Source organism: Aquarana catesbeiana, linkage group LG05 (assembly GCF_042186555.1).
Source record: "Aquarana catesbeiana isolate 2022-GZ linkage group LG05, ASM4218655v1, whole genome shotgun sequence".
In the NCBI taxonomy this organism is placed as follows: domain Eukaryota; kingdom Metazoa; phylum Chordata; class Amphibia; order Anura; family Ranidae; genus Aquarana; species Aquarana catesbeiana.
Genome location: NC_133328.1, coordinates 339,096,000 through 339,121,926, shown reverse-complemented (window position 1 = coordinate 339,121,926; position 25,927 = coordinate 339,096,000). Strand labels below are relative to the sequence as shown.

Below are 25,927 nucleotides of genomic sequence, written 5' to 3'. Positions count from 1 at the left end.
GATACAAAAAATGCAGAAAGACACACAATTGGCAATTTGCTATGAAAATAAAAAGGGATAAAAACAGAAATAAACTTTACCCAAGTCTATTTGTTAGTAGAAGCATACTGGAACATGTGGGAACTCCCCAGTTTCGAACTGGCTTCGTGGAAGAACAATGTCCATATCTCAGGCTACCCAATTTATTGAAATATGGATGTGGGGTGGACTTGGCCAATCAACCCTGGGGGGTGTTCCTGTCTCAGCCCACAAGAGGTTTTGTGTTCTGAATTTACCAGAGTGGAATTGGCCCAGAATGGCGCTGATTGCTGGGTCATGGATAGGATTTCCGATACCAGCGCATCAGTCCGATCGCAACAGTACCAATCACCGCCTGCCTGGTGCAATCAGGCGCCATATAACGGTTTTGTGTGGTTCTCTAGGATTCCACACCTGCTAAACATACAGAGTTACATGTACACGTAACCCATCAGGTGTACGATCAAAAGGAATTATTTTCATCTCTCTGCCGTTAATATTTTAGCTTTTATGAGAGATAAAATAGGTTCCTTAGATCTCTTGATATTAATCAAAGCTTACAGACTGTCCGGAGCCTTGTGAATGCCCCCTGCAGATCCGTGTGGCCAAGATGACTAGCAGTTTTCTTTGAGCCTCAGGAAGGTGGCAATCTATGTTTACTCTAATGGGAACGTTTATTGGCATCTAGGTGTCACTTCGATCCTAGAAAAAACTGTCTCTGTCCTTTTCAAATGCTAATGAAAGAACATATGTGCATGACTGACATAGAATACTATATTTTTAATAACCCAGAATTAAACTATATCTACAATTACACTACTTCTACAGATCACACCACATCTAGTTAAGGCAAAACTATCCTACGCTTATATTTTAGTCACATCTCCCCCTTCCAGATGACGCACAGCTGAGCCTAAACGGGTCAGCTAACGCGTCTGCATGGAAGGTTCCCTATGTTGGGGGTGAAGGTTCCCCTAACTGAAGCTTGGCACCACTGACATTTCAGCCTGTCCCTTTGCAGATAGGAGAGGGCGACCGCACCCCTCTCTGACTGATCCTAACGGGTCTGGATCAGGATTGGCCAGTAGATTGCCCTGCGGATCCACTTCATCCACTGGCCACTGACTACCTACTGAAAGAGCACAGGCAAATTTGTCATTGTGTGTTGTCAGCATTCTCAGCCATTGGTCCTGGCCATCTGGTAGTACTCTATGAGCTACCACACCCAGATGTTTGAGCCTGGCATAAGGCCGTCCCTGGGTGATCTGGGCCTGGTTCCATGACCTGGGTACCAGGGCCTCCACTCTTTGGCCTGTCTCCCACACTTTTTCTCGTTCTGCCTCAACAGAAGGCCTGCCAGCACAACCCCTGAATTCCTCTACGCTGACACCAAACATATCAGCCTGTAGGAACGCAGTGCCATCAGCTGCAGCTTCTGAGAGAGCAGATTCAGATGGGGTCAGTTTTCCCCCACAATCCTGTGGTTCTTCCCCTGTTATGCACAGCAACGAATCCTCAATCATTGTACTCATAGCTGTGGGGACAGAGGATGAAGCCACAAAACACTTTATTCTGCCAGGGGTCATCCTCTGGCCCGTGTCACACTCTCCTACTTTGTCCTCCTCAGCAGAAGGCCTGCCAGCACAACACCTCAGTTCCTCCGGGCCAACATCAGACTTATCAGCCAGAAAGTACTTGGTGTTGTCAGCTGCAGCTGCTGAGGTGGTAGGCCCTGATGGGGCCAGATTTTTCCTGTCACCCTGTAATATTCCCTCAGTGACACACAGCAATGAATCCGCAAAAGCAGTACTCGCAACTGTGGTGACAGAGAAGATCACAGAAGACTGAATTCCACCGGGGGTTGTCCTTTGATCCACATCACATACTCCTACTTCATCCTCAGCAGAGCACCTGTTGGCACAACATCTGAGTTCCTCTGGGCTGGCAACAAATGTATCAGCCTCTAAGAACTCAGTGCCATCAGCCGCAACTGCCAAGGGAGTAGTCAGATTGGATCAGATTTGCCCCCTCACCCTGTGGTCTTTCCTCTGTGATGCACAGCCCAGAATCCACAATGGAAGTACTGGTAGCTGTGATGGCAGAGGAGCAAACCACAGAAGACTTTGCCTCACATAAGGTTACAAGCACACCTTGCTTGTCCTTACCAGGATCTACTGAAACACAGTTTTCCTTTTCAGCAGGTACTTCAAAACATTCCTTTTCTTTACAAGTGGTTACAGAGTCACAGTCCTGTTCCCCATACACCCTCATCCCGCCAACTGGCAGTCCATCAGCCAGACTTCTGTACTCCTCCAGGCTGATGTCAATTTTAACAGCCTCAGGGGACTCAGAGCGATCTGCCACAGATGCCAGGGAGACAACACGGTGAGGGGACCTCAGGCCTGCTTGACCAAGTCCACAAGGGTCCAACCCAGTTTGATTGGGCCCTTTCACAGACAGTCCCTCTGTAGCAGTGGGCAATGACCAGTTCAGGGCAGCCCGGTGGGCCCCGGGAGTCACCACTACAGCAGAGGGAATGTCTGCACCGCACAGATCATGACTTTTTACATCATACAAAACATTATCAATTCCAGAGTTCATTCTGACTTTAGTTTCCTCTCTGGACCTTGGCTCCAGAAACCCATTAGGGCCTGGACCTGGCACACAGTCACTAATCCCCTGACCCTCCCCAGAGTTCCCAACGTGCACTGAGTCACCCAAGAGTACTTTACGTGAATCCGGGGCTTCAGGTGGAGATGCAGGTTCCAGGGGGGCTGAATTTGGCTCACAGCGGGCTACCAACTGCACCCGGTCAGTACCCGATAGTACATTACTGGCATCTGCTATGCCAACTTCTCTCACTTTGCTTTGTGATCCTCTGAGCAAAGCAACACAAGCTGTTGGTAACACAGGGATGACTCCTCCAACCCCTGTGATAACTGTGGCTTTCTTTGGGACCACATCCTCATGGCTCCTCGATCCTGAAAGAGCTAGGACATCCGTGGATCCCGTATCTCGGAGTCCGACTGAAACATTATTACCTGTGGTATACAGCTGCAGGATATCCGCACGGCCTCCTACATTTGTGGGATCTGCTCTGCCCACTTCTTTCACTTGGCTTTCAGATTCCTGGTTCAACGAAACACAAGCCATAGGCACAGCAGGGATGGCTCCTCCACCTCCTGTGACAACCATGGCTTCCCCTGGGATCACATCCTCACAGCTCCTCAATCCTGGAAGAGCTAGGACATCCATGGATCCCATAGCTTGGAGTCCAACTGTAACACTGTTACCTGCAGGACCAGCTGCAGGGTATCCGCATGGCCTCCTACATACGTGGGATCTGCTCTGCCCACTTCTTTCATTTGGCTTTCAGAGTTCAGGTTCAACGAAACACAAGCCATAGGCATGGCAGTGATGGCTCCTCCACCTCCCGTGACGACCATGGCTTCCCCTGGGATCACATCCTCACAGCACCTCAATCCTGGAAGAGCTAGGACATCCTCTGATCCCATACCTCGGAGTCCGACTGTAACGCTGTTAATTGCGGTAACTGGCTGCATGTTATCCGCTCGGTCTCCTACATTTTCCCCAACAAGCAACACGGTAGGGGGTGCACTTTTCACACTTGCTGGTGGGCTAGGCCTCCTCCTCTGTGGACAAAGGCTTGAGTAATGTCCACATTGGTTACAGATAAACACTTCAAGGTTTCCACAGATGTAAGTCTGGCTCTTGTAGTTCTTGATGCAGATGGAGGTGATGTTGCATTTCCATGCTGGATTTGGGTACTGTTCAGTTTGTGCTCTCTCTCTCTGTGCTTCATCTGCTGTAGTGATTTCTTCCACTGAGAGGGTTTGAGAACAGAGTCATGCTGTCTCGCACAGTACTCTGGAGTGGCACAGTCTCTGGGTTTAGATGCCATAGTGAACTGTTCATGGTCATCCTCTATCAACGCACATAAAAGCTGGGTCCTCGTCTTGCCGACTGTACTGATGCCTCTTAGACCACAGAGGTCAATCGCAGTCTCTTCAGATTGCCTCTTGTACCAGCATATCATCTCGTGGGTTACCATCTCCAAGTTTTTTTAAAAGATAGAAAAGAAAAAAAAAATCAAAAACACACCAGACACACAATAAACAATAGCCTGCCACCACCCAACAGTTTGTCCGCAGACTGGTCTGCTGAGCACCACACACACAGATCTCTGTCTGGAAGATCTGTTAGCTTACAATCTGCATGCAATCTGCCAACGCACAGTGCAATTGCATGCCGATTGGCACATAACTTAAACCGAGTACTTAGGCACTAAAATACAACAACCTCTCCAGAGATATGAGTCCTAGCTTAGTACACAAAAGTCACTTATTAATTTTATCATTTAATATCCCAAAAGTGGGCAGTGCATATAAGATATACAAAGAAAAAAGATTTACCAAAAAAGATACAAAAAATGCAGAAAGACACAATTGGCAATTTGCTATGAAAATAAAAAGGGATAAAAACAGAAATAAACTTTACCCAAGTCTATTTGTTAGTAGAAGCATACTGGAACATGTGGGAACTCCCCAGTTTCAAACTGGCTTCGTGGAAGAACAATGTCCATATCTCAGGCTACCCAATTTATTGAAATATGGATGTGGGGTGGACTTTAGCCCTTGGCCAATCAACCCTGGGGGGTGTTCCTGTCTCAGCCCACAAGAGGTTTTGTGTTCTGAATTTACCAGAGTGGAATTGGCCCAGAATGGCGCTGATTGCTGGGTCATGGATAGGATTTCCGATACCAGCGCATCAGTCCGATCGCATCAGTACCAATCACCGCCTGCCTGGTGCAATCAGGCGCCATATAACGGTTTTGTGTGGTTCTCTAGGATTCCACACCTGCTAAACATACAGAGTTACATGTACACGTAACCCATCAGGTGTACGATCAAAAGGAATTATTTTCATCTCTCTGCCGTTAATATTTTAGCTTTTATGAGAGATAAAATAGGTTCCTTAGATCTCTTGATATTAATCAAAGCTTACAGACTGTCCGGAGCCTTGTGAATGCCCCCTGCAGATCCGTGTGGCCAAGATGACTAGCAGTTTTCTTTGAGCCTCAGGAAGGTGGCAATCTATGTTTACTCTAATGGGAACTTTTATTGGCATCTAGGTGTCACTTCGATCCTAGAAAAACCTGTCTCTGTCCTTTTCAAATGCTAATGAAAGAACATATGTGCATGACTGACATAGAATACTATATTTTTAATAACCCAGAATTAAACTACATCTACAATTACACTACTTCTACAGATCACACCACATCTAGTTAAGGCAAAACTATCCTACGCTTATATTTTCGTCACACCGACCACCCATCTTTGCCAATCCATCCACTGGCATCAGCTTGCCCAAAGAATCAAATTCAAAATACTAACAAAATGACAAACCATACACAACTCTGTCCCAAGCTACACCACTAATCTTATCTCAAAATATCAACAAAATTATCTGCTCTGCTCCTCCTTGCTCATCTGCTCCCACCTTTAGGTCATCCATGAAGACTCATCTCTTCAGGGAAGTCTATCCTGCTTCCACCAAACTGTACTTTTTTTTGCTCCCAGAGTTAATCCTGCACAGTTATTACCTTTTGTGTGGTGTCATGAGTTTTGAGTCTCTCCTTGTGAACACAGTCATATTTAGCACGGAGCACGTCTTCCTTTTTTTCCATTTTGCATGGGATAGGACTATGCTTGGACTTTGATCATATTTCCACATAATTTTTGACAGTTAGATTTTTTGTTTATATATTATCTCCATTAGAGAGAGCGTCCTTGTTGTTTATGCACTGGACACTTTATATTGTTGCCTTGCAGTATCCAGCACTTTGCACTTTATTTATGTTTCCTTGATATGTTTATCAACACAGATTTTTTCAATTGTTTAATACTATAAGAGATCAATGAGTATTGATTTAGAAGTTTTGCACGTATTTTATATATGATTTTTATGTCATAAACCGAATTGTTTTGGCAATAGAAAAGGGGAGAACATGCTGTACTTTGCAGACTGAGCATAGTCCTTTATCTACACTGCTTACCAGGACTAAAATAATCAAGCACCCCATATCCTCCCCCAGTTAGGTTTTAAGCATTTTTAAATAAAAGTGCCATCCAGATTTTACACTATTGGTGTGGTTCTTTACTCTTTTTTTATGTTTATGCTGTGATGAGGATTTAGATGGAGAAGAAAACCGTGATGTGAACATTGGAGTCCCACTTGGCATATGTCTATGATTATAACAAGCGCTGTTTGACTTCTCATGAGAGAGAAGCCCCTTTTGGTAAACCTCAGAGTATGGATTCTGGAGGTGCTTTTACACATTTAGTTTGCAATTGGAGAGACTTTATTGCACTTTATAGTATGGTTTATAACTAATTTACAATAGATTGTTGATCAGCATGAAAAGCATCATGATTTGCATCACTATGAACTTAAAGGGGTTGTAAAGGTAAAAGTTTTTTCACCTTAATGCATTGTATGCATTAAGGTGAAAAAACAACCGACAATACCTCGAAAGTCCCACGCTTGCCCCCGACATCCTCTTCGCCGCTCAGCCTGGCTGTTGATTGGCTAGAGTGCATGGATTGAAAGCAGCGCAGCCATTGGCTCTCGCTGCTGTCAATCACGTCCAATTACGCGGCGCGCCAGGGGGGCCGAGTGATACAGTGAGCGGCTATGGCCGCCGGCTGTATCAAGGGAGCGGGCCCGTAAGCACTCAACACCATGCAAGGTCCTTGCAGGGGGGAGCCAAGACAGCCACCGAGGGACCCCAGAAGACCAGGTTCGGGGCCACTCTGTGAAAAACGAGCTGCACAGTGGAGGTAAGTATAACATGTTTGTTATTTAAAAAAAATATTTATATATATATCTTTAGTGATCCTTTCATGATTTACCATGTGTTTTTCATATGAACATATGTTGTTTATGTTTTAACTGAGAATTGAGCACTGCACTGGTGTATTTATGTTGACAATATATAGTGTATCCTATATTTCATGCTGGCTGCTAACATACGGTATATATTAAAACTTTAGCATAGTGGTTTCTATTTGAATATTTGTTCATAAAACACTATAAAATGCCACAATAATGAGTGAACACGTATAGAAATCATTCAGATTTTTCTTTTTTATACTCAGTATTTTTATACTCTACTGATAAACTTAGAATGAGTGTACTACTGGTGAGCTGGTAATTTGCTTATTAGATGCTTTCGCTTTGCAGCAGAAGTACACAAATGTTAGATGATTATACACAGTGATTTCAACAATTTTCAGATGATATGCCTCTTACTAATTAGAATGGAGTTCTTTGATGTATAATTGAGCTAATATATGAACAAGTTTCATTCTTAACTGTAAGATCACAGTTTGGGTTTTCTTAAGAATCAGTGCTGTAGGAGACCATTATCTTTGACTACTATACATAGTGAATATCTTTAAAAAATAGCTTGTTACAGGTCTTTGTATAGATGAGACCTCAATAAGATGGTTTTGTATTTATCTAACAACACTATTTTAGGGGTAAAGTAAACAACCAAGAAGTTACTGGTAAATACTAACCAAAATACCCTTCTTGAATGCACGTTGTATTGTAGAGTCATTTTAATTGGACTCTTTTTCTACATTACCACAGCACTTGTAGGGTGTTTTTTGCATATGGACTTTCCTCTCTCCTTTTTTTCATTTTGCTTTAAATTAAGACATTACCCTTTATATACACTGTTATTTTTTATGGTTTATGTACGAATTTGATTTGTCATTGAATATATTCCTTTAAGGGGAAGTGGGATCATTTTTTCAATCTAATACCAAGTTTGTCACATTTATTATATGTTTTCACAATATTTACCTATTATTGGCTGAGTACTTTGTTCCAGTCATACACATGCTAGTTTTTTGTTTTGAGCGCGAGTCAGTATTTTTCTCACTTGATTTCTGTGTGTTTGTGTCACATATAGGACTCTGCAGCTTAGATGGTTAATATTATTTAATTTTGATGCGCAGTTATTTATTTAATTTTTCCAATGCACGTTGTAAGTCTGAAATGCTTTACTGATTCTAGGTTTCTGAACAAATCAGTGGAAATGTACCTCTAATTATGTAAAATCTGATATACAGAATTATTTCACTACATTTAAATCCCACTGGGCCTGTTGAGAATTGTTAGGGTAGGAGCAAGGGAGATTGTTTTTTTCTGAAGAGAAATCAAGGCTTTGTTCATGCTGTTGGGACACAGTAGATTGGCAGTGCTGATTTTGTGATGGTCGTTGGGAGTAGGCCATGCTGAATAGTGCAAATTGAAGGTTCTCCTAATTTATCAACTTTACTCTATATTTATGGATTTTTTCACAATCCATGATTGTGGGATCTGTATGCCATTTTGTGAGAGTCTGTGTCTTCACTGAATGACAAGGCAGGAAGTAAGGCAACGCATATTATGTTTTTTTGGGGGGTATGTCTATGCTTTGTATATAAAAAAAATGGTCTTTTGTTTAAAGTGGTTTGTTTTAGAGGGTCTTTTTTGTCATTAAGGGTGGGCGGACAGTGGTTTCTAATGCCCTATGTAACTAAAAGCTATTGTAAAGAGAATAGTTAATGCACTTCCAAGCAGCAGGTGGCATGGATGCCAATCAACATTTTATTTCTAGTTAACAGTGGAAAACACTGAACTTACTTGCTATTAAAAGTATTGTTTTGTTTTAAATGCAAATACAGTATATGAACTAGATGGACTTGTGTCTTTTTTCAACCTGACTAACTATGTAACTATGTAACTATATGCAAAGATCTACCTCCTGAGACCAAATATGTGCGGGTCACCTGATAACTTGGCAGACATCTCAACTCCTCAATAAGACACAGAAGTTGAATCCAACATAGTTTTACTTCAGATAAGTTCAAGTGTAAGAAGACTTGCATAAACCCTGTCTCTGCTATGGGAAAACCAAACAAACTGTGCAACATGTGGAAATAGGGATTGTCTAGTGAAAGAAGTGGGAACAGAGGAACATACCAAAGGAACAATTAACAAACAATAATACACAGACTGATGTGGTAGAACAAGTATTTTTTTTCCAAAATAGAAAGCAGAGTAGTGCTGATGTTTATCATTTTCAACAGAGTACCGAAGAGACCATGGTTTACCTTTTTAAAGACATTTTTAATTCCTAAATTAAAAAATGCATGCCAGCTGCTAACACTTTGCAGTCTTTCAGTTTTACTATGTTTGACAGTACTAAGCAATTATGTTGACGTTAGTATAGGCTTAAGAAAGCTAACTTGCCTTTTAAGTCTGACTTTGCCTCACTGTGTTAGTTTCACTATTACATAAAAACAACAGGCTCTGAAATATGGGTCTGTGAAGATTGTGAATTATGTGGTGGCTGGGCCAGAATAAAAAATAAATATACATATATACACACTATATTACCAAAACTATCAATACTTCCTGCTGACATCTTTATCGCCCTGACAGTGAAAAACCCCCTACACAGATTAAGGTTAAACCACTTCTCCTCCAGTCTCATCAATTTGATGCACGCAACCAGAACCTTGATTTCAGGCTCAATATATAGCAAGAATCCAAAACTGGTGGTTGCAGCATACATAGCTTTTTTTTAACCACTTCTCACCCGTCATATAGCAATATGATGTGCGCAAAGTGGTTGTGTTATCCTGACCGAATGTCATATGACGTGAGCAGGATAACAAGCCAGTGCCTGCCCACGGAATCACGCAGTGTGGCAGTCGGTGGTGCTGTGTGTCAGTCTGACACACCGCATCTCCGATCTGGGTAAAGAGTCTCTGACGGAGGCTCTTTACCATGTCATCAGCTGTGTCCAATCACAGCTGATCACGATGTAAACAGGAAAAGCCACGTATCAGCTTTTCCCCACTCGCATCTGAAAGCTGCAAGTAGAGGAGAGCCGATCAGCGGCTCTCCTGGCAGGGGGTGGTCTGCGCTGATTGATTATCAGCGCAGCCCTCCCTAGGATGCCCACCCAGGACCACCAGGGATGCCAGCTGAAAGCTGAAAATTGGTTTGGGCAGGAAGGGGGGAAGGTGCCTGGTACTGAAGTGGTTAAATGTCCATCAGACAAGCTGTAATTTTTAGTCTGTTGGACATTTAAATAAATCTTATGTATGCTGCAACCCCTGGTTTTGGATTATTGCTATATATATATATATATATATATATATATATATATATATATATATATATAGTATCTCACAAAAATGAGTACCACCCTTACATTTTTGTAAATATTTTATTATATCTTTTCATGTGACAACACTGAAGAAATGACACTTTGCTACAATGTAAAGTAGTGAGCGCACAGCTTGTATAACAGTGTAAATTTGCTGTCTCCTCAAAATAACTCAACACACAGCCATTAATGTCTAAACCGCTGGCAACAAAAGTGAGTACACCCCTAAGTGAAAATGTCAAAATTTGGCCCAATTACCATTTTCCCTCCCAGGTGTCATGAGACTCGTTAGTGTTACAAGGTCTCAGGTGTGAATGGGGAGCAGGTGTGTTAAATTTGGTGTTATCGCTCTCACTCTCTCATACTGGTCACTGGAAGTTCAATATGCCATCTCGTGGCAAGGAACTCTCTGAGGATCTAAAAGAAAGAATTGTTGCTCTACATAAAGATTGCCAAGACCCTGAAACTGAGCTACAGCACAGTGGCCAAGACCATACAGCGGTTTAACAGGACAAATTCCACTCAGAACAGGCCTCGCCATGGTCGACCAAAGAAGTTGAGTGCACGTATTCAGCATCATATCCAGAGGTTGTCTTTGGGAAATAGACATATGAGTGCTCCCAGCATTGCTGCAGAGGTTGAAGGGTTGGGGGGGTCAGCCTGTCAGTGCTCAGACCATATGCCGCACACTGCATCAAATTGGTCTGCATGGCTGGCTGTCCCAGAAGGAAGCCTCTTCTAAAGATGATGCACAAGAAAGCCCACAAACAGTTTGCTGAAGACAAGCAGACTAAGGACTTGGATTACTGGAACCATGTCGTGTAGTTTGATGAGACCAAGATAAACTTATTTGGTTAATATGGTGTCATGCGTGTGTGGTAGCAAACAGGTGAGGAGTACAAAGACAAGTGTCTCATGCCTACAGTCAAGGATGGTGGTGGGAGTGTTATGGTCTGGGGCTGCATAAGTGCTGTCGGTACTGGGGAGCTACAGTTCACTGAGAGAACCATGAATGCCAACATGTACTATGACATATTGAAGCCGAGCATGATCCCCTCCCTTCGAAGAATAGGCAGCAGGGCAGTATTCCAACATGATAAAGACCCCAAACACACCTCCAAGATGACCAGTGCCTTGCTAAAGAAGCTAAGGGTAAAGGTGATGGACTGGCCAAGCATGTCTCCAGACCTAAACCCTATTGAGCATTTGTGGGGTATCCTCAAACAGAAGGTGAAGGAGTGCAAGGTCTCTAACATCCACCAGCTCCATGATGTCGTCATGGGGGAGTGGTAAAAGACTCCAGTGGCAACCTGTGAAGCTCTGGTGAACTCCATGCCCAAGAGGGTTAAGGCAGTGCTGGAAAATAATGGTGGTCACACAAAGTATTGACACTTTGGGCCCAATTTGGACATTTTTAATTAGGGGTTTACTCACTTTTGTTGCCAGCGGTTTAGACATTAATGGCTGTGTGTTGAGTTATTTTGAGTGGACAGCAAATTTACACTGGTATACAAGCTGTACACTCACTACTTTACATTGTAGCAAAGTGTCATTTCTTCAGTGTTGTCACATGAAAAGATATAATAAAATATTTACAAAAATGTGAGGGGTGTACTCACTTTTGTGAGATACTATATATATATATATATATATATATAGTATATAGCTTTCCACAAACCAAATATTTGGGATCTGTTGCTCCTTCAAACTTAGTTTTCAGTTTAATTTGTTCCTAATAAAACAGCTTCATATATAACTGTATGGTATATGTATGTATGTTTTTATATTGAAAGGTCAGATATTAGATATGTTTATTTAGTTCAGAAGGGATAAAAAGGTTGGGGCAAGCATGTGTTGGTCTTACTGGCTCTGATGTACTGTTGCATCACATCTAAGAATTAAATTCAATGTATTGATACATTTATGAACAATGTAACATTTTTTGATTGGTTCATTTTTAACATGTATTCTTCTGCATTGTTGGAAATACTAATCCATCCTCTTTTTAATTTCATTCAGATTTGAAAGCATGGCAGAGAGAAGGATGAAGGCATCATATAAGGATAATCTCAACTTGTAAGGAAACACTGAAATTCATCATAATATTTCACATTTTTATCCCAAGTGTGTGGGAACACTGAAACTATGTTATTTTGCTCAGCACTAATAATTCTCCTGTGGATTTCTAAACCAAACCCCTGTGATTCTGAGCTCTACTTTAAGAGGACTTCGGATGATCAACCACAACAAATTCTGCAGCATTTTTCTGTGAATGATGGAAAACTACTTAATAGACATAAACGTGGTTGGATGTGGAATCAATTCTTTTTGTTAGAGGAGTACACTGGATTGGATTACCAATATGTAGGGAAGGTACAGTATGTTCTCTATATTTTCATGCTTATAAGTAAAAAATAAAATAAAAAAAATAGAACTAATACTGAACAAGATGTTTGATTCAATTTTCACTATGCCGTGAAAAAGAGAAACCTATGGTAAGCATGTCATAAAACAGGTATTTCTAAACTATAGCATTACAATCCAGTAAGTAGCTAAATCACTTTTGTTTATTGACCTATTTGTGACATCTATTTCCTACAGTTTGATAACATGGTATCCTTTTTTAATAGATTGTTTCCTTTTCTTCCTGAAAATCAGTTTTATTACCAAAATCCTATGTGCTATGAATGACTGATAACCATATTAGCAAATATTACATTCAGGTGAAATTGTAGCTTAGGGATGAGCCAAATATACCTGGGTTTAGTAGGAGATGGGCTTGCTGAATTGTACTAAAGTTCATGTGTTGAATCCAAACTACCTTGAAGTATATGGGAGATGAATCTTAGAAATCGGTAATGGCTATTTTCTAGGCTGATAGGCAAGAGATTGCCAAACATATGGCATAGAGGGCTGGGCACTGCCCTGGGAAACATATACCAGAACAAACTTTTTTAAATTGTGTTTTTGTAAGCATAGGAATTTTAATAATGCTTAAATGGCAACATTAAAAATGCAAAATCCCTTTATTTAACATACCTGGGGGATGCTCTCAATTTGCCTGTGAAGTAGTGCATATCAATCACAACAAACTGCAAACTGCTACAGCAAGACTTACATTTTACAAAGAAAAAATGCAGGTTAAATTGTCAGTAAATGACAGTCCTAGCTGCTTTGTTCTGTTTGTAAACAACAAGGGATTCCCTTCATTTAAAAGAGAAGTATGGGTTTAGTTTTTTCCCCCCAATCTTACTTACCTAGGAGGATGCAGCATTGGTCCAATGCTGCTTCTGTCCCCTGGCTCCTCTGTATTGAGAACTGAGCGATCAAACACCGCTGATCGCTCAGTTCTGACATCTCCATGAGCCAAAAGCCTCCTCCTTGCTCAATGGAGCGCTGGGCTGTGGAGAGGGCGGCGGCGGTTGGCTGAGGCTCTCAGTGACTCACTGAGAGGCTGAGCCAGGTGTCAGTCCAGGGATCTGGTAGATCCTGACTTCCATTGTCGTGATGATGCGGTGCCTGGACCAACTTCTGTGACGTCAGCAGAGAGTGGACTTCAGCCCGCTCTCTGCTGAAAAGGGGTCACAGAAGTGCAAAACAGACTGAACTCCTGTGATCCACAGGAGAAGTACAGCCAAGCAAACTTTGGCTATATTTCTCCTTTAAATAGACTTTATATAGAGGTTAATAGGGTCCCCACGCCAAAACAAATCATGCAAATATTAGATAAAGAAACCACCTTTTTTAAATATAAAGAACTATAAATGTCCCACAATGTAAATCCATTGCCAATCACATCATCCAGTGATACACATCCTCGCCAATCAGGAACAATGCCTACTATATTGCTGAAAGAAAAAACTTGCTGACAAGTCTGATCTGCTGACTGTTTACATTGAATGACAGCTCCCTGGGCTGCAATGTAAATAAATATATGAATGTGTATAATGTACAAATGGCCATGGACAAATGTTGTTAATGTTATTGCCCAAATATGGTTATGTGGCCATTTGGGCAAAGATGTCAGCGCTATCCTTACTGCTTTCTTTACATTTTGGGGGGTCCCAGCCAGCAAATGAATGCTGGCCAGGTAACATAACTGGTTGCAACTACTGACAGCGGATAATCTCATATAGTAGCAGTAGAAAAAAACACTACTAAATATCAAGATCAGCTCCCACAGGTCGGGTTAACCTATATATTGACCAAATAGTGGGCTCATCCCTATATGACATTAAAAACAAACAGGTAATTTTGCATAAGGTTAAATGGACCAATATTGGGCTTTTGTTAAGCCAGCCATCTCAGTGTAAAAGGAGGGGCATTGAGAAGCATCAGATTGTAATCTGTTCTAGGGTAAAATATAGGGAAAACTAACAAAGAGATTAGGGTGGGTGGTGATATTGCTGGGATGCTGTGGATGGATGCTCATACTGGAACTCGTGCAGAATGCTAGCATGCAGGTGCAGCACAGGGGCTCACAATGCAGAAAGCAAAGCTGTACCAAATTAGGTACCAAATTAGAAGGCAGGAGCAGGATCAGAACGCTGAAGTTGATATCAGACGAGCAGCAGTAGTACCAAAACAGTAGGCAGAAGACATAGTAAGAACAAAAGTCAAGGTCATCAACAGTAGATCAGAATGAAACAGAGTTAGGAGGGAAGCTAGGTCAAATACATGATAGGTCAGGCAACAAGTCACATGGAGCTTATGACCACTCAACAATCTTTCTTCATTTTGGTGTGCTTTAAATAGTCAAGCTACCAGATGTGTACACTAATACATGCACAGTTTTCACTATGCACTGGACCATGAGCTGTACTATGTGCATGCACAGATCTTTAGGTATGCCCATGCACCCAGTCTTCCTGACACATACATTAGTTAGGCCCATTAACCATCATTTAAAACTTTCTTGTGGCTGTTACATTTTGCACTGCTTAATCCTCAGCAGTAAAACCCACCTGTGATTTTTTTTGTGGCACATTTTGATCTAGTCTTGCTATTTAAAATGGTCCTGTTGCTCTCCAATTTTAAACTACTGTACCATCTGTGGTCTTAATTCTTTTAATCTAAACAACTGCCCATACTCTTTTTACATTTATCCCTGCCAATACAGTTCAGTCCTATTATAGGCCAATTGTACACTACTGTATCCTTTGGAGTATCCTAATTTTTGTAGTAAATCCCCAACACGTTTTCTGTTTTCTCTTATAAATGTGGGCCTTGCTTTTTAAAATTGCCTTGCTGCTGGCTAATTTAAAATTGCTGTCATATGCAGTTTCTTTATTCTTAGAAAGAGCTGTATATAAATTGGCCAGCAGCAAAGCAGTTTAGCACCAGTAAGAATAGGGATATTAATGAAAAATCATTGTATTGCTTCCAAAGCTACCTGAAAAAGCATTTTTTCATGCTGAAATAAATCAGATGAGGGTGTTGCTGCTGTATGCATACAAAGCTAATTTCATAATAAAAATAGTCAAATAATCATTGCGAGTGCAAGCAATCACTGAGACTGCCTGTAAAAACCATACTGTTCCAAAGTACTACATACAGCTTTAAAGCATCCCCCAAGCTTTTTATTTAACCCTTTCACTGAATGAAAGTTTTTTTTGCACACTTGTTTAAAAATTAATGGTGGGAGCTCCAAATATTTATGTCACACAATAATATTGCCACCGTTATGCAAGTACAAATTTTCAGTAAAAAGTACACTAAAGTTAGTTTTAAGACATACAAATTAAACATATTACCCAGTTTTTTTGTAAAATGTAAAATATGAGGTTGTGCTTAGTAAACAGATAACAAGCATGCAATTACTAAAATTGCATGTGTCTGTGAACCAATATTAAACGTTATTACCCAATATTTTCCATAGGCAAAACTTTAAAAGCCCTTACAGGTCATAAATTATCCATGAACATTTGATCCTACAACTAATGGTCTCATTCCAGAGTACATGGCTATATATAACATATGTAGCACAATCAGGATTTTCTAACATTGGTGCCCCCTATGCATGTTTTTACTTCTATATGTGCATATACATGGGGGTGGGGAAGGCTCAAAAAAATTTGGAGAATTTTTAAGTGCTTAGGTGTAATAGTATTTTTTTTTGCAATGTTTTCACTTAACTTTATTTTTATCACATAGGGCAGTATTTATCAGCCTTTTTTCATTCATGGCACCCTTTAAAAATATGCACAATCTTCAGGCACCCCATTCTAAAAAATATAAAAAATGAACCAATAGTTTTACATGATGCAGCAACATCCACACATGTAGGACATTCAACATTAGAGGATTAGAAGATATGTTGGTAGGTTAATTAGATCCTGTCTAAATTGGCCCTAGTAAAAATGTTAGCAACCTTAGATTTTAAGCTCCTTGAGAGTAGGGACTGATGTGAATGTACAATGTATATGTAAAGCGATGCGTAAATTGACGGTGCTATATAAGTACCTGAAATAAATAAATAAATTAGAGGTGATTTATTCTTTCAAAACAAACACACTTTTGCACACTGGTAGTGACTAGTATTCCAATGTTTCTTTTCTCTCAGTTTCTCTGCCTCACTCAGCTAATGTAACCCCAGTGCTGACGGAGAGGAGCAAGGGAGGGGCAAACGAGGATACTGTGCAGGCTCCTGACATCCTACTTATCAACCGATGACATTATTGGTTGTTAGGATGCCATTGGCTGGAAGGTTGTGCACAATGAAAACTTGTGGCTTTGTGCAATTAAAAGGCAGGCCTGATCCATCTGCTGGTTGATTGTATACAATTTTTTAGGCATTTTTGCCAAGCCACCTCTGAAGAAACCTGGAGGCACCCCAGGGACCAGATGTCCCTTATGTAATCGCATTTTGTTGTGATGAGTTCTCTTTATTAAGACATCAGGGATATATTAGACCCTGATGTCTCACCTGCTTTCCATGAAAGTTAATGGATTGCAAATCATGCGCCGTTACCTTCTTATTGGCCACTGGGGTTAGGAAAAATGGCAGTTCAACCCAAAAATTAGATAATGTGCATAGCTTCCATGTTCATGCTAGTTAGGAAAGATCAGAGGATGGCTGTTCACTGGCCTCCCTCCTTTCCAGCCAGTGACATCTGCCATGGGGATTTTGGGCCTGCAGGTGGAATAGCAGAGCCTAGGAAACATGGCAGGGGATACACTACCAGGGTCCCATGGAAGCAGGCAGCTATACAGCCACCAAATCAGCTTGTGCGATTTACAAAAACTCCCAGCCAGAGCCTGAGTGCATGTAAAGCCCCCCCACTGCTGCCAATGAATGACATATGTAGGTGGCAACACAAGGGTTAAAGGATTTTTGTATTTTCAATGTTGATCTAGAAGCTACATAAAAAGACCCCCTTCCCACCATACAGTGCTTTTGCATTGATCCACATCATCCGCGGCAGTGCCCAGCTTACCTTGCTTTTGTTTTATATAGTTAACCCTAAAAAAGTCAGAATTTAACATGATATGCACTTATTTATTCAGACGTGCCTCTATTCAGGGTGGGTTCACACTGTTGTGTGGAGCGGCTCACAGCCGGGGTCCAGTGTGTCCCTGTTCTCTGTTTCAGGGACGAATCAGGCCTGAATTTCTGGCTGAATTCAGACTTGAAATGGACCAGAAGATGCACAGGACTCTTCTACAAAACGCTCCACAGCTGTCCAGGAGCTATGTGAACCGGCTCCATTGAGAGCCGGTCACAATCTCCTAACTTGGGAATTGGATGAAGGGAAACTGGCACCCAATTCACACCGATGTGAACCCAGCCTTAGACTTTATTTAGACCCCTTTCACACTGGGGTGATTTTCATGTGCTTTTGGGCTAAAAATAGCGACTGTAAAGCGCCTGAAAAACACCTCCCCTGCAGTCGCAGTGTGACAGCCTGAGTGTTTTCACACTGGGGAGCTGCGCTGGCAGGACTCTGCCGCAGCATCTTTGGGGCGGTGGAGGAGCGGTGTATACACTGCTCCTGCCCATTGAAATGAATGGGCACCACTGCCAAAGCGCTTGCAATGCGCTTCAGCAGCGGCGCTACATGGGCACATTTAACCCTTTATTCAGCCGGTAGTGGGGGTTAAAAGCACCCCACTAGTGGCCAAATAGTGCCACTAAAATGATGGTAAAGTGCAGCTAAAACTAGCAGTGTTTTACCGTCAACGCCAGCCCCAGTGTGAAAGCAGCTTTAGACATATCTCTGTTTGGGTTTGCTGAGCTTTGAACAAGATTTGCTGTGTTCCAGGCATATCAAATTTGGCTAGTTTTAGCCATCACTACCCTTTAACCAGTTCCCGACCAGCCGCCGCAGTTATACTGCAGCAGGTTGGCTCCCCTGGGTGAGCCATCGTAGCTGTACATCTGCTCTTTAAGACGCTGTAGGGGGCACACGCGTGTCCCCTGGCCGATGTGAATGCCCAGCAGGCGCAATGCCTGCCGGGCACCCGCGATCACTCATGACAGAGCGAGAACCAGGATGTGTGTGTGTGTGCACACACACATCCTGGTTCTGTGAGGGGAGAGGAGACCGATTGTGTGTTCATACTAATTATGAACACACGATTGGTCTCCTCCCCTAGTCAATCCCATCCCCCCCACAGTTAGAACACACTCAGGGAACGCAGTTAACCCCTTGATCTCCCCTATTGTTAACCTCTTCCCTGCCAGTGACATTTATAAAGTAATCAGTGCATTTTTATAGCAGTGATCGCTGTATAAATGTCACTGCTCTCAAAAATGTGTCAAAAGTGTCCGATTTGTCCGCCGCAATATCACAGTACCATTAAAAATCACAGATCTCCGCCATTACTAGTAAAAAAAATAAAATAATAAAAATGCCATAAATCTATCCCCTATTTTGTAGACACTCTAACTTTTGCGCAAACTAATCAATATACGCTTATTGTGATTTTTTTTACCAAAAATATGTAGAAGAATACATATTGGCCTAAACTGAGGAAAAAATTTGTTTTTTGTTTTTTTTTTTAAATTTGGGATTTTTTTATAGCAAAAAGTAAAGGATATTGTGTTGTTTTTTCAAAATTGACAGTCTTCTTTTGTTTATAGTGCAAAAAATAAAAACCACAGAGGTGATCAAATACCACAAAAAGAAATCTCTATTTGTGGGAAAAAAGGACGTAAATTTTGTTTGGGTACAGCGTCGCACGACTGCGCAATTGTCAGTTAAAGTGACGCAGTGCCATATCGCAAAAAATAGCCTGGTCAGGAAGGGGGTATATTCCTCTCGGGGAGTAAGTGGTTAAACTTACTACTTGTCTAAATTCTGTATGTTCAAGTAAAATGATTTCGGTATAATTTATATTATATTACTAATTACATTATTTGTGGTATGTTGTATGTTACAAAAGACAATCTGATAATAACTGCATACACAAATTATGAATAATTTTACTAAACATACCTACCATCTTTGCCTCCTTACATTTTACCATTACCAATAATGTACTGACTGGATTAAAAGAGTTTTCTTTAGTCATTATAATTGTTCTGAGTTCAGGAATTGGGAACCTGTTCTCTATTTTTCCACCTTAGATATCGGACCTTTTTTTAACCATACACTACAGTTGGCTTGCAGGTACCTACAGCAATAAATTGAGTATAAGCTTTTTGTAACTTTACCACATAGTGATTTCTACTTGGGTGTCACAGGGTTGTGTATACCCTTCCACATTATATGAATAAATAAGGTCAATTGTTTAACTGTGTTAGCCTATGTTCCACTCTCTACATAGCATAATGTTTTCTTGGTTGATATCTTGTTTTATCTGTTTCATAGCATTAAGACCATGTTGTTTCTACAATCATTTTTGTTTTGTTTGGTTTGGTTTTGCTGCAGTGGCCCTTGTTTGTGTATCTTGCTATATATAGGATTAAGCAGATTTATTAGAAAGTATTTGCCTTTTTTCCCCTTTATCGGCACATTGCACATGTTTACTTTAAGTCTTCTGTGTGAAGATACTAAAGAATTCAATGCACTTTGCAGGCTAGATATAATTCCATACTGAGGAAACCTCAAAGGGATTATTACTGTTTAGTTCCAGTTCATATGTGCATACTAAACAGCAAATGCAAGTAAGTGCAAGTTGGGCATTTTAGATTCAGAGCTGCATGTTTTTCATTTGTTTATTTCAACTGCTTAGCTTTCTGTCTACAAATACCATGTTCAATACTAGAATTACTATTAGAAGAGGCAAAAAATTGCAATCAAAACAGATACCAGCCCCTACTCTCTTCCCCTCGCCCCCTTTTGAAAAACAAAATCATTAGTAAGGTTTAAACGGCTTTACCAATCAAATCTAAATTTAACACGTGTTCATGTATTTTGCTAATGTTTAAATTCTAAATCTAAATATTCAAAAAAAAATTAAAAAAAATAAAAATCTAAAAATGTGTAGGCACAAGCACATAATGTCACAAAGGAAGAATGAGAGAGACTTCAGCTAGTACATGTTTGCATATTGAAAAATTACTAATACATTTCCTCTTAATAAAAGCAGCATTTACTAACCACTAATCACTTTAGATGATTGCAGTTTGTTAGATATCATGAGCATTTTTCACCAGGGAAAATAAAACTGACAATATTAGGAGAAGCTGTAAAGAACATTCATATTTACTGAATATTTGCATAATCAATATTTATTGAACATAGCCATGCTGGTGTTAAGAAATGCACAAGAAGAACAACATACACTAGAAATTTGCAATGGAGATGAACCTGAGCCATTTACTAAAACTTAAAGAAGAATTCCTGGTATGGATAATTTTACATAGTTACATTGGTCTAACTTATATCAATGTAACTATGCTTATACTATACCTTTGAGATCCCCCTAGAAGCTGGAAATCACTCTAGTAGACACCACTACTTTAGTGATCTCCTCTATCTTCTGAGTGGCTGCCCTGTAGCATTGCAAACACAGGAGGTCAGCCACTGGGCACAGACACCATTTGGGGAATGCTTTGCATTTTTCTCAATTAATGCAAAACCTTCTCTGATAGAACGAGGAGGAAAATGTAATGTCACTGGGCCACCTCTCGATCTTGTTCAATCAGAGAACACTTTGCATTCATTGAGAAAATGAAAAGAGATCTCTGAATTGATCCTTTGCAAAGCAGCTGGCCTCCTGTGTTCAGAATGCACTAAAACCCATTGAGATTTTGTCAAATGTAATATTTCAAATGGTTTGAAAGTTAATATGGCAGTCAAAATGGCAGCCACTGGGGCTAATTTGCTAAAGGATTAGAGGCTTTTATTTTTTTTAAATCTACAGATGTGTTTACTTTGGGAGTGCATGGATAGCACTACGGACTTGGAAATACTATACCATGAGGGAATATTTTATGTGTCCTCCTTGCAAATCAGGTTTATAAAGGATTGTTTAAAGATACAAGAAAACCTTTTAGGATGTGTTGACTTATATTCATCCCAAAAGAACACTGAACAACGATGGAGGATTAACCACATTATTATTTGGGGATACACTTACCTAAAGCAGTTTTGACCTTCTTTTAGAAAAGTGGTCAAATATTTCTGGTAAGTGTGGAGTGTTTTTACTTGGGGGGACATTTTGTTTCCATTGGATTGGTACAGCTAGTATTCTTGAAGAACTTTATTAAGAATTACAGCAAGCACTGCAAACCATAATGATTTTATATATGAACTTATTTATTTAATTTGCACCAAGCACTTCTTTAGGTTTACTATAAGCACTTTATTTGTTGTTTACATTTTTCACCTTTCATACATATTGTTTATGTATATCTTTATGAATTCATTTATGCATTGTTATACATGTTATTATAATGTGATTGATTTGATGTTTTTGATTCTGATGAGCATGATTTGTCTTCCAATTACAGTATAATTACTCTAAATTGCACCTGTGGAAAGACTATAGGCATTAAATGATTTACATATTTTGAACAAGAAGTAAAAAAAGCTTTAGAGCAAGTCAATCCTTATGCCTTTAGCAGCTTGTAATGTGAAGTAATTTGTTTTTAAAGATCCTCAAACTTGAATATCGGGCTTTAACAGCTAAGAAACATCTGCTGGTGGTTTACATTAAGGGGCTGGAAGACTGATAAGATCTGATCTCCATTGAAAGAAGCTCAGATTTCACTCTTTGTTATGACATTTGAAGACAAATTTCTCCACAATGTGTATAAATACAGATATGATTGCAGGCTTATTGTAAAGTGCTTTTACAGATTCTTCAGAATATATAAAAATACTTTAGTTTGCATAGTCATGTGGGCACAGGTTCATTTTATCCACTGGTGTTATTGTGAATGTATACAAGCTTAATAAGAACATACTTCTGTGAAAAAGTATATTTATTTATATGCTATTGTTATTTGCTCTAACAATAAAATTCCCACACTATATCTATTCATTATTTATGTATGTAGTTGCTAAAGTGTTTAACTATAAGTTCCTTTTTAGTAAAATATACAGTTTCAATCTGGCTTGGAAAATGTTGATTCTCTTGATTTTTACGTGAACTCATAAAACCCGACAATACTACTCTCTTCTAAAGATTCCTAATCTTGAAAGAGAGAAAGAAGAAAATTGTTCTTTTGGGATGCATTCCTTGTGCATTTCAAGTGGTAATCTACATACATTATGAGAAAACAAAAGTTGATGAGGGAAATGAAATGATCTTGGTTCTACAAAGCGACATATGCTTTGTACAAGAAATCCATTTAGTTCAGGATTATGCTGGTAAATGGAATAGAAAATGTGTGATAGCGGGTCAGATCATTCCAAAGCTTACAAGCCATTCCTGTTTTATAAAAAATAAATAAATAATACCCATAATATCAGATAATTATAAGTAAGGCATACAATATGCAAGATATGCTTGTGCTTTGAGGCATGTGCTTATTTATTTGAAACAAAACCTACCTCGGCAGTGAATGATATGTCTTTTATGGATAAAACCATGTCGTATGTTAATCAATTATTTCTCAATCACCTGATATTTGCGCACAGAAAAATGAATCTTTTCTAGGCATGCAGCCTGTCATTCCTTGTCAACTGCATGATGTAGCCAGCTTGCCTATGCTTTAGTGAGGTCTGTCAGTGTATCAGAAGTGTGGGACGATGTGAATACATTCTGCTGCTGCTTTCAAAAGCTGGCAAAACAAAGCCATATTTTAATGGTATACCATTATGTTCTTATATCCTAAAAACAACCAAGAGTTATACATAATCATATGTCTAAAAAAGTCAGCTGTGTTTTGTAATACTGAGAATTTAAAAGCATAGCAGTTATTCCTTCTATAAGGAATTAAAACATATCAGATTCATGCATTAACAATACAATTAATGTGTATTTACATAGAAAAATATTGATTAATTAACCTCTTCTTATCCACACTATAGCCGAAAGATGGTTACAGCGTGGACCTACTTTGCCGGGAGGGCGTCCATGGATGTCCTCCCATGCTTGAGCGGCCTGGAGGGCATGCGCGGCAAGCTCTGTGATCAGCAAATCTATGAGACTTGGCTGATCACAGATCAGAGTAAGGAGTCGTTCCCAACCCCTTACCATGTGATCAGCTGTCAGCCAATGACAGCTGATCATGTGATGTAAACAGAGCCGGTAATCAGCTTTTTTTTCTCCTCACACTGGTAGCATGGGGAGAAAAAAAAAGCTGATCCCTGGCGGCTGTGAGAGGGACATCAGTCCTGATTATGGAGAGCCTCTGCAGAGGCTTCTGTGCCCACCTGTGCCACCTAAAAGGGCACAACAGTGAATCTGATACCAGTGCCCAGCAGTGCCACCTATCAGTGCCCAGAGTGTTACCTATCAGTGCCCAGAGTGCCACCTATAAATGTCACCAATCAGTGCCTCATCACCAGTGCTGCCTATCAATACCACCCACCAGTGCCCATCAGTGCCACCTACCAGTGCCCATCAGTGCCGTCTTATCAGTGCCCATTAGTGCCGTCTTATCAGTGCCTATAAGTGTCGCCTTATCTGTGCCTATCAGTACAGCCCTTCAGTACAGCCCATGAGTGCCCATCAGTGCAGCCCATCAGTGCCCATCAGTGCAGCCTCATCAGTGAATATCAATGAAGGAGAAAAATTACCCGTTTGCAAAATTTTATAACAAACTATGAAACATGTTTTTTTCTTCTTCAGAAAGTTCTGTCTTTTTTTTTGTTTGTTTAGCAAAAAATAAAAACCCAAGTGGTGATTAAATACCACCAAAAGAAAGCTACATTTGTGTGAAAAAAATGATAAAAATGTAATTTGAGTACAGTGTAGCATGACCGCACAATTGTCATTCAAAGTGTGACAGCACTGAAAGCTGAAAATTGGTCTGGACAGGAGTGGGGCTTAAGTGCCCAGTAAGCAAGTGGTTAAAGGTAATTGTTTAAAACAGGCATTATTATTATTACTGACCTTACTGCATGGTTATTTGTTTTGAACAAAAAAGAAAAAGTACAGGACACCAGTGAAATAAAAAAATAAAAGATTATTCCAAGAATGGTACTGAAAAGTTGATCAATGTAATAGTAATCACAGCCACAATAGCTCAACCCTTAATGTTAATTTATATAACCTAATGTAATATACCTCATCTATTGTGCAGAAATGTATACTGTAGCTTAGGATTTCATGGTTTGGGATTTCATGGTATAAGTTCTTACAATAAACAACATTCTACTCTGTAATCATACATTTTCTATCTGTATTAGGGTCTCCCTTTCTTGCTAGTCTGCATGTTCAGATAAGGTTCTAGCATGTAATTTGGGAAGGCCTTTTTTTGTGTGTAGGATCCCCCTGACATACACACCAGACCCTCAGCAGGGAAAAGGGTCCTGTATGAATCCTTAGAGCAGGGGTCCTCAAACTATGGCCCTCCAGTTGTTCAGGAACTACAATTCCCATCATGCCTATTCATGTCTGTGAAAGTCAGAGTTTTACAATGCCTCATGGGACTTGTAGTTCCACAACAGCTAGAGGGCCATAGTTTGAAGATCCCTGCCTTAGAGGATCTGCATTTGTGTGTGTGGGGACCCCATTAACATCTACACTGTATTGTCAAAAGTATTGGAAAGACTGCCTTTACACACACATGAACTTTAATGGCATCCCAGTCTTAGTCTATAGGGTTCAGTATTGAGTTGGCCCACCCTTTGCAGCTATAATAGCTTCAACTTTTCTGGGAAGGCTGTCCACAAGGTTTGGGAGTGTGTCTATGGGAATGTTTGACCATTCTTCCAGAAGCGCATTTGTCAGATAAGGCACTGATGTTGGATGAGAAGGCCTGACTCATAGTCTCTGCTCTAATTCATCCCAAAGCTGTTATATCGGGTTGAGGTCAGAGCTCTGTGCAGGCCAGTCAAGTTCCTCCACCCAAAACTCGCTCATCCATGTCTTAATGGACCTTGCTTTGTGCACTGGTGTGCAGTCATGTTGGAACAGAAAGGGGCCAGTCCTGAACTCAACCCAATAGAACACCTTTGGGTCTGCAAGCCAGGCTTATTCATCCAACATCAGTGCCTGCCCTCACAAATGCACGTCTGGAAGAATGGTCAAACATTCCCATAGACACATGCCTAAACATTGTGGACAGCTTTCCCAAAAGAGTTGAAGCTACTATAG

The 25,927-nt window shown here is 40.4% G+C and overlaps 1 protein-coding gene across 5 annotated transcripts in view; it reads left to right on the top strand.

The window, feature by feature from the left end:
- Positions 1-25,927, top strand: part of LOC141144826 (cadherin-10-like) — an 881,011-nt gene that overhangs the window by 214,554 nt on the left and 640,530 nt on the right. For all 5 annotated transcript variants that reach the window (XM_073630880.1, XM_073630882.1, XM_073630881.1 and 2 more), the window contains one exon: positions 12,290-12,643. In XM_073630880.1, the coding sequence (XP_073486981.1) occupies positions 12,416-12,643 (228 nt within the window). In that variant the 5' untranslated portion in view covers positions 12,290-12,415. The remainder of the gene's footprint in view (positions 1-12,289; positions 12,644-25,927) is intronic.